General features: G+C 44.4%; 2 protein-coding genes across 2 annotated transcripts in view; one reads left to right on the top strand and one right to left on the bottom strand.

Moving 5' to 3' along the window:
• LOC119354581 (protein ANTAGONIST OF LIKE HETEROCHROMATIN PROTEIN 1-like) overlaps window positions 1–1,472 on the top strand; it is a 2,174-nt gene extending 702 nt beyond the window's left edge. The window contains exon 2 of the mRNA XM_037621290.1: window positions 187–1,472. Coding sequence (XP_037477187.1) covers window positions 187–1,241 — 1,055 coding nt within the window. The 3' untranslated portion in view covers window positions 1,242–1,472. The remainder of the gene's footprint in view (window positions 1–186) is intronic.
• A 2,305-nt stretch (window positions 1,473–3,777) lies between these two features.
• LOC119357849 (non-specific lipid-transfer protein-like protein At2g13820) lies at window positions 3,778–5,474 on the bottom strand. The gene is made up of 3 exons (XM_037624657.1): window positions 5,165–5,474; window positions 5,001–5,078; window positions 3,778–4,660 (listed from the first exon to the last, which is right to left on the bottom strand). Exons 1-3 carry the CDS (start codon window positions 5,472–5,474, stop codon window positions 4,554–4,556), a joined length of 495 nt encoding a protein of 164 aa, XP_037480554.1. The 3' UTR covers window positions 3,778–4,553.
• Window positions 5,475–8,856: the final 3,382 nt, after the last annotated feature.

The raw sequence follows: 8,856 nt of genomic DNA, 5'->3' as shown, positions 1-8,856 counted from the left end.
CTCCATTCGGCAGCCAATCTTGTGTTTGGTGTGTTCGTGTACGTATTTTGCCAAGATTTTGGTGTGGGCGGCCGTGTTCTTGTTGGAAGCACGAATCTTGTAGATTAATTGCGACATTGCAATGCGATGCTGTCGAGACGAATCTTAGAGATATAATTCTGACTTTTTATTCACTCTGTTGGATAGGTGGTCGTGCTCCAGTGCCTTCAGATGATGAGGAAGCGTTCAGGTACTTCTTCAGGACATCGAGGAGGACTTTTGAGTACATCTGCTCGATTGTACGGGAGGATTTGATATCGAGGCCGCCTTCTGGGCTGATCAACATTGAGGGGAGACTGCTTAGTGTGGAGAAGCAAGTAGCAATTGCCATGAGGAGGCTGGCATCTGGGGATTCGCAGGTGTCCGTTGGAGCTGCTTTTGGTGTGGGGCAGTCTACTGTTTCCCAAGTCACATGGAGGTTTATCGAGTCGATGGAAGAGAGGGCTCGGCATCATTTGGTGTGGCCGGGCCAGGAGAGGATGGAGGAGATCAAAGCTAGGTTGGAGGCTGTCTCTGGTCTACCAAATTGCTGCGGTGCCATTGATGCCACACACATTATCATGACGCTTCCTGCTGTTGAGTCATCTGAAGACTGGTGTGACCCTGCGAAAAACTACAGTATGTTCCTACAAGGTATTGTTGACAATGAGATGAGATTTATTGATATTGTCACTGGATGGCCAGGGAGCATGACATTCTCACGCTTGTTAAAATGCTCTGGGTTTTACAAGCTCTGCGAGGCTGGAAAACGCTTGAATGGTCCTGTCAGAACATCAGGGGAGGATTCAGAAATAAGGGAATTCATTGTTGGTGACATGTGTTATCCTCTACTGCCATGGCTTATGACTCCGTACCAAGGAGAAAGTCTATCTACCCCAATGGTCAACTTTAATGCCCGGCAAAAAACTGCAAGGATGCTTGGAACAAGAGCATTGGCACGGCTGAAAGGCTCCTGGAAGATCTTGCACAAAGTCATGTGGAGGCCTGATAAAAATAAGTTACCGAGTATCATCCTGGTGTGCTGTCTGCTTCACAATATAATTCTGGACTGCAACGACAAACTGCTTCCGGATATTCAGCTTCCAGATCATCATGATAATGGTTATAATGAAGAGAACTGCCAGCAAGAGAATCCTAATGGCAAAGTAATTAGAGAGATCATTACAGGATATCTCCCGACTTATGAAGAAACATCAAACTGAATTAAGCTGGATGGAAGCATAGTTGGAGATGTGATGATGTGTCTTTGTTCTATTGTTATTTACCTCAGTTATCCCTAATGTTCATGTTCTAGTTTAATCAGATCTGCTGGTTACAGTAAAGGTTCTGCATGAATGGTGTGATTTATTCCTTCAGCAATTAGCTACTTTGAAACACATGTTGAGTTAATTTTTTCCTGATGATGACAGTCCCTATCATGTTGAGTTTCATAATGTTGCTGAGGCCAGTTGTTTTGAATCAAGGAAATCAATTGTTTTTTCGAAAATGGGCAAAGGAATCATCTTTGAGGCTCTATTGTCATTAGCTAGACAATTTTATTTTATATATTAGAACTGAATCCATGGTAGATAATTATTTAAACATGAGTTCTCCAGTCCTTTTAGTGAGTATACTGTCCATAATATGTCATGCTGTGGACAGTACTAGTCACGAATTCTTTGTTGCCTCATCTTTGGTAGATTACTAGGCTACAGTTCCTATTTTATTACGTTTTGTGTTTGACATGACTGATGATGATTTGCTGAACTTCTGAAGATAAAACTTAACGTTCCATGATTTTTTGGGGGTGATTTGCTATTATTTCACTGATAAGGGTCTAAAATCCTTAAGTGGCAAGTATTTTTATGTGTAATGAATACACCTTCTTTGATAGCACACTTGATGCCCGTGAAATATTGACTCTATAGAGCATACTGATAATCTGACATCCTCTGATGTACAGGTAACTGTTTACAGCTAAGTAATACATTATAACTGTGATTTGACAAACAAACCCCTTGCATATTTCCCATGAAACGCTTATGTCCAAAATATTTCTGCCCTATCTTGCACACAGACTATAATCACAGATGCAGATAATTTCTTGACAGGCATTGGAGGGATGAATTGCTTTTTCCAATGAGGACTCCCATTTATATCTTATACTCTCCATATACCTTTTTGTGCTTCTTACTTCGAGACGTGAACAGGTTACATGTGTTTCCTAATCCTGTTGTTTCTTGTTCCTTGTTTCGAATGCCATTAATGTTTACCACCCTCATGGTTATTTTATTAGTTAATGGCAAGTAAATGTGAGTTCTGTGAAGTGATTTTGTACACATGAAGATTCTCATTCCTAGGAAATAGAGTAAAATGCATCAAAGGTCCTAATATTTTTCTGGAGGTGTCAAGTTAGTCCTAATTCTGTAAAACTGCATATCTATGTCCTAGAAGAATTTAAGTCGTTCATGTCCACAGGTGGCAGATTGACCACTGCCATGTACTCCCTCCGTTCCTAAATACAAGTCTTTTTAGAGATTCCACTATAGAGACTACATTTAGATGTATATAGACGCTTTTTAGAGTATAGGTTTCACTCATTTTTCTCTGTATGTAGTCTATAGTGGAATCTCTTAAAAAACTTATATTTAGGAATGGAGGTAGTAGACAACATTTCCTCCAAAACCCACCTGAAAAATTCCGTCCTCTAATTTTTTGAACGTTCTGGCGTGGCTCTGTCAACGGCAACCTGCTCTCTGTACGCATCCCCATCGCGCGCAGGAGATTTTCTTGGGGCACGCCGGAAAAGGGAAGCGTCTTAATGGCAATGATGGAACCCTGACGTAGGTCTCTCTCTCTCTCTCTCTCTCCAGCAGTCTAACAGTGGCAATGGTGGGTGGAGGCAACTGCACGACGCTGCAGGGCGCACGACATGGCGCTCTGCTGGATGAGCTTCAGGCCGCGTGACATGGCACTCTGCTGGATAAGTTTCAGGGCGCACGGCAGGTGATGATCTGCCAAGAACCTGATTTTGGGGGAGCAATTAACGTGCTCGACGAAATGCTTTACCGGAGAGGCAGCGCCAGCTTATCAGGACAAATCGCGCTGGAAGAGCAGGTCGCGGTTCTCCAGTGCTATGCTGACACATGCTCGCTAGCCTATCCCAGATGAGCCAGGCAAGGGCGCAGACGAAGCAGAGGGAGGTGTAAGAGATGTGTGCGAGCTACACGAGGAGCTACGCACGGCAGGGTACATATCAGATGCCCGCCTTGTGCTGCACGACATGTACCCAGCAAACGCCTCGCCATCACGTTCGGGCTGGTGAGCATGCCACACGGCCATCTTTTTTGGTATTTTCTTCTCCCCGTCCATCTCTCTGCTTAAACGGGCCCGTATTCACATCACTGTTTGCTCTAGTTAGTTAATTGTGTCTCCTGACAATGCCTGGAGCCACATTGTGCTTGTGTGTATGAATGATTTGGTCTGAGTGGTGCAAATGATGGTGAGGCTGCTACTCAGCCTGGACCTTAGCACCACAGCAACAACACGTACTCGACAAGCACTGCTGGCCATGATAGGCGGCTGTAGGCCGTACCTGACGCAGTGGGAGCTCCTCCATGGCTGACTGGGATGTGATGAGAGAGAGAGAGAGAGAGAGAGAGAGAGAGGGAGGGAGGGAGGGAGGGAGGGAGAGAGAGGGAGAGGCCACAAAAATCAGGGTGTTTTGTTCAAAATATTGCCTATGTGGTGGCGGTCAACTTGCGTCACGTGCAGGTCAAACGGGATTAGAGCTACATAGGACCTGCCGTGAACGACTTGGATGCTTTTAGGACGTAGATGTGCAATTTTGAAGAATTAGGACCAACTTCCAAAAAAATTAGGACCATGATGCATTTTACTAAGGCAATATACCACTGATATGGTAAGTCAAAATCCAAGGAAAAGTATACTTTTTAAGAACATGTTACGTCACAGCAGCTATTTTATACATCCTTTGTTTCACCGTATCTGTTCCGCATGCATACCTAGGAGGCCAAAAGAGTGAGCGATATTTGGTGGAATTTTATCGTTCTTGCTTTCATGAAATGAGTACTAATATATCTAGTGAGAACAAGTATGCTATTCCATCAAATATTACTTCAATTCATGTTTTGCACAAACCAAGTCTCAAATGATTCCTTGCAAACTAGTTTGGTAAGTCAAAAATCCCCAGGCAAAATTTACTTCTAAAAACATGTTACATCACTGCAGCTATTCATGTTATGCACAAACGAAACCTCAAATAATTACTTGCAGAACAGTTTGATAACTCGAAAATACCAGGCAAAGTATGCTTGACAGAAAATGTTATGTCAACGTAGCTAGCTATACGTGTTAATTCATGTTTTCACATCCGCTGGAGTTAATTGGCTTCTTATACTGAATGACACGACATTTTTTTATTGAGACTCATCGGAAAGATATATCATACTAAATGGTATTCTATTGGTCTTGTCATTTAATACAAGGCTGCAGAAAATGAAACTGTCCAACACTTAGAAGACATAGATTAATGCACATGTAGGTATAAGCATAGTGACCATCAAATTTGCCGCACTCTTTGAGTTCCTGGAGCTTGATGTTGCATTCGAATTCGGGCTTCCTGCATTAAATTGAATGATGTAGCAGTTAGTCCTTGAGTTTTCACCATGTATTGCATACTGGATTGGAGGAACATTAGACTACTGTTGATCTCATCGTGTAGTTCTGGAAGCAGTTTTTTACCTTGATCACCAGAAATTTTTAACTTACATTGGTCTAGGGTGGTAAATACTCGTGTACTCTGCAGTAATGTGTACCAAAACTTTTATTTGGCCAGAAATGGACGACATAGTCGAAGCAAATTTTGATCTTGCATTTTGTACAGGAAAATAATAATGAAGCATCTTAAATGAACACACGGTATGTTCCATGTTTAGGCTTATTTATATTTATGACTTTACCTTTAGGTGCATCTGCGACTTGGTTGCTCGTCTCCTCCGGTGGGTCTTCTGGCGCTGTTGCTGGAGGAACTGGGATGGCTGGAATTTGAGAAGTCTGATGTAATGAGTTTAAGAAGCGGCATGTTACTTACTCTAGGGTGCAATGGATCGTAACATTTACAGACCTGTGCATTGGCTAATCGGCGGTGCTTGGACCTTGCAGATGCTAGGGAGCTCCAGGGCCCTCGTGTGGTTAATGACGATGCCAAATGACGCCGCACTGCCATCGAGAACCATGCAGAGGCAACGGGGGTCGGTCTGGACGATGCCGGCGAGCGTGGTGCAGCAGGAGAAGCCGGGCTCCAGGGCTTTGCTTCCGATGAAGTCAAGGCATGGGGATAGGGTCATCATCACGCTCGAGCAACCGTTGTTCTGCGCTGCGGCTTTGGAGGCGATCATCGTCGCCAGAATAAGAGCGATGGCAGCGATCTCCATCTTCCTCGCAGCTCCTTCCCCAGGATGAACAATGCCGGTAATTAATATCACAAAGCTACGTCTCAGAGAGGAAAAAACTTGGATGTATTGACAGGTAGTGGTTCGTAAGGACGTTGTAGGAAGAGGAAGAGGGCTTTGTCTGCTGCGGATGCGGCCGGATTTTTCGGAATGATATACCAGGAAGCTGCTACTGTCTCCTGACCACACACATGTTTGGTCTATTGTTGCAGCATTCTAATCGTGGAAAGGGCTTTATGCATGTGCATAAATTTAGGGTGGTATGTTTCCCCCAACCAGTCGCATTTCTTTATTATTCCTTAACCTGGACATTTTGCCTTCATATTTGTACTGTAGGAGGCAACTATTATTTGCTTGTTTTGAGAATTAACCTACATTATTATATAAGTGTGTTCTTAATTAGTCAGAGCGAAAACAAAAATATATGCCTCACAAAAATATATGTAAGAGCATCCCCAATACGTGATGTAGATGTAAAAATAACTGAAATATACATCACTTAGGCCAAAAAAAAAAAACGTACCTCCAATACACGATGTAGATGTAAATCTTTTACATCTGAGTTTACTTTAGATGTAAAATGCATCACTAAGTGATGCAAACATACATCACTTGGCTGCGCCAGGTGAAAACGCAGCCTCACCGCGCGGAGCCCTGCCGCACCACGCCGCCTGCCCACCGGAACATCGCTGCACCCTGCTGTCGGTAGATCCGGCCTCCTACCCCTGCCGCCGTCGGATCCGTCACCCACGCCTCGAAAGCGCCCAAATCTGTCTTTTTTTGCTGCTCCACTGACGCCGTGCGATTTGAAGCATCTCCTTTGTCGTCTACATAGCCTCCGACCTCCACAATCCTCATCGCTGCACAATTTGAAGCTTCTCCGTCGCCGTCGCCACACAATTTGAAGCTTCTCCATCGTCGCGTCGTCGCTCGATTTGGAAGCCGTAACCGCTCAACCATCACCGTGCAGTCGCTTGATTTGGAAGCAGCACAGCTCGACTCCGCCGGTCATCTCAAAGTCGCACAGGCCGCGAAGAGCAATACTGGCTTCTTCGGGGTGCGGAAGCCGCTTGGGGACTTTGGTGTCGAGTTCCAGTGCGACGACTATCGCTACTGGGCACTGGCGGCACCTTGAAGTACCCGGAGGTGGCCGCACGTGTGTATGACGTCGCCGCCCGGCGTTTTGGCCGGCCGAGGAACGAGATGAACTTCCCAGAGATCAAAACCCGAGAGGATGCGGAGTTCATCGGGTCAAAGAATCTTAAGATACGGTGGATGGACGAGAAGAAGGGGGAGAAGAAGAAGAAGACGGTCATCGCCATTGCTCCAGGCGAGACGAAGCGACGCTCGCGAGGTTCGCGAGGGAGCATCCAGACTATGTCCAAGCTAAGCGGGAGTTCTATTGGAAGCGTGACGCCGAGCAGAAGAAGAAGGCGGTGAAGAAGTAGGACGAGGTCAGCCCCTCGACGGTGATCCCCGTCGTGTCTGACTCGTCAGGTTGGGATGACTCGAGGAGGAGGAGGAGGAGAAGCTCGACGACTGGGGCGACCCCAACAAAGATGAGTTCTGGGAGCAGTTCAAGAGCGACGATGAGTAGTTTTTGTTTGATGTAGTTCAATTAGACTCAGAGTAGTAGTAGTTTGGTGTGATTTAGTAGTTTGAACTATGTTTAATTATGTTTTAAGAACTATGTTAGCTTCAAATGAACTTGGTATGTTTGAAATAATGTAGTAGTTCAACTAGTTTTACATCATTTGTTAGAGCACTAGTTTTACATCAACTATTATACATCATCTGTTGGAGTTGGGTGTTTTTCGGCGATATAAATTTTACGTCTAGCACTTTTTAGTGATGTATTTTACATTATCTATTGAAGATGCTCTAAATAGCACTGCATCAGGTGGTGCAAATATATACTCTTTTGTATCCCCCTATAGCTGCAGATGCTAGATCTTATAATTACTAGATGACCCCTTGCGCAACCAATTATGTCAAACATATTTTATGAATGATCCATATAGGGCAAAGAAAAACTATCTCCGAAGGATGCTTTTCATGAATTGTTTGCTAATGATTATGTTTGTATTGCGTCTGTTTTTGCCTTATATTTACTAACTCGGACAACGATAATTGCTGCCCATGTATTTCTTTGGCGATAGATAAGCCATTTGCTTAAGTGGGTGAATTGAATTTAATTTCTTTAGACTAGTGGGGTCGATAGAAACTCGTCCACACCCCACGACAAACGATCTGAACCATCAAAACGGGGCACTCCCACCAGGAACCACATGGGCAGAAGAAAACCAAACGAACCAACTAGACGAGTGATGGTCTAGGGGAGAGTGCGATTCGTGCAGCATACACGCCAACCGGCTAGGACCTAACATCGAAAGGCCGATAGACATGGCAAAACACACCATCAAGCCCGCAACAACGTTCAAAGGCTGGGCATGCATGGGAAAACACGTCTGGCTAGCCGCAGCAATCAAATTCCGTCCAGACATCCCAAGACACGCCATCCGGTCAGACCATAATGCTAAAAAATGGGACCGCATCCCAAAAATGCCATAAGTGGACGACGATTAAATAATCGATGTTCCGATCAATAGGACAGAGCAAAAGGTGCCATACCAGGCAGATTATCACGCGCCCGCATGCCATGACACATGGAATTACAAAGACTAGACGGAGCCGACCAACAGTCCCATGAAATTTGATACAACAAATCTCTACTCCTAATGGACGAATTGGTTGAATAGTCCCCCCCACTTTCAACCGGTTTATTTTCAACCGGTTTATTTTCAACCGGTTTTTTTCCATCAAATGACCCCCACCCCCACGCCCACCCACCGAAACGCGCCCAGCGAACCGGGGAGAGATCCGTTGATTTGGCTAAGGTAGGAAAGAATCTATTATTTGTTTGCTAAAGCAAATTGTATTAATGGAAGAGATCCGTTGATTTGGCTAAGGTAGGAAAGAATCTATTCTTTGTTTCCTAAAGAAAAATTGCATTAATGAGAGAGATCCGTTGATTTGGCTAAGGTAGGAAAGAATATATTATTTGTTTCCTAAAGCAAATTGCATTAATGGGAGAGATCCGTTGATTTGGTTAAGGTAGGAAAGAATCTATTATTTGTTTGCTAAAGCAAATTGCATTAATGGAAGAGATCCGTTGATTGCTAAGGTAGGAAAGAATCTATTATTTGTTTCCTAAAGAAAATCTCTACTCCTAATGGACGAATTGGTTGAATAGTCCCCCCCACTTTCAACCAGTTTATTTTCAACCGGTTTTTTTCCATCAAATGACCCCCACCCCCACGCCCACCCACCGAAACACGCCCAGCGAACCGGGGAGAGATCCGTT

This window comes from Triticum dicoccoides, chromosome 2A (genome assembly GCF_002162155.2).
Source record: "Triticum dicoccoides isolate Atlit2015 ecotype Zavitan chromosome 2A, WEW_v2.0, whole genome shotgun sequence".
In the NCBI taxonomy this organism is placed as follows: Eukaryota; Viridiplantae; Streptophyta; class Magnoliopsida; order Poales; family Poaceae; genus Triticum; species Triticum dicoccoides.
The sequence above is the reverse complement of the archived record's forward strand: the minus strand, read 5'-3'. Positions and strand labels throughout refer to the sequence as shown.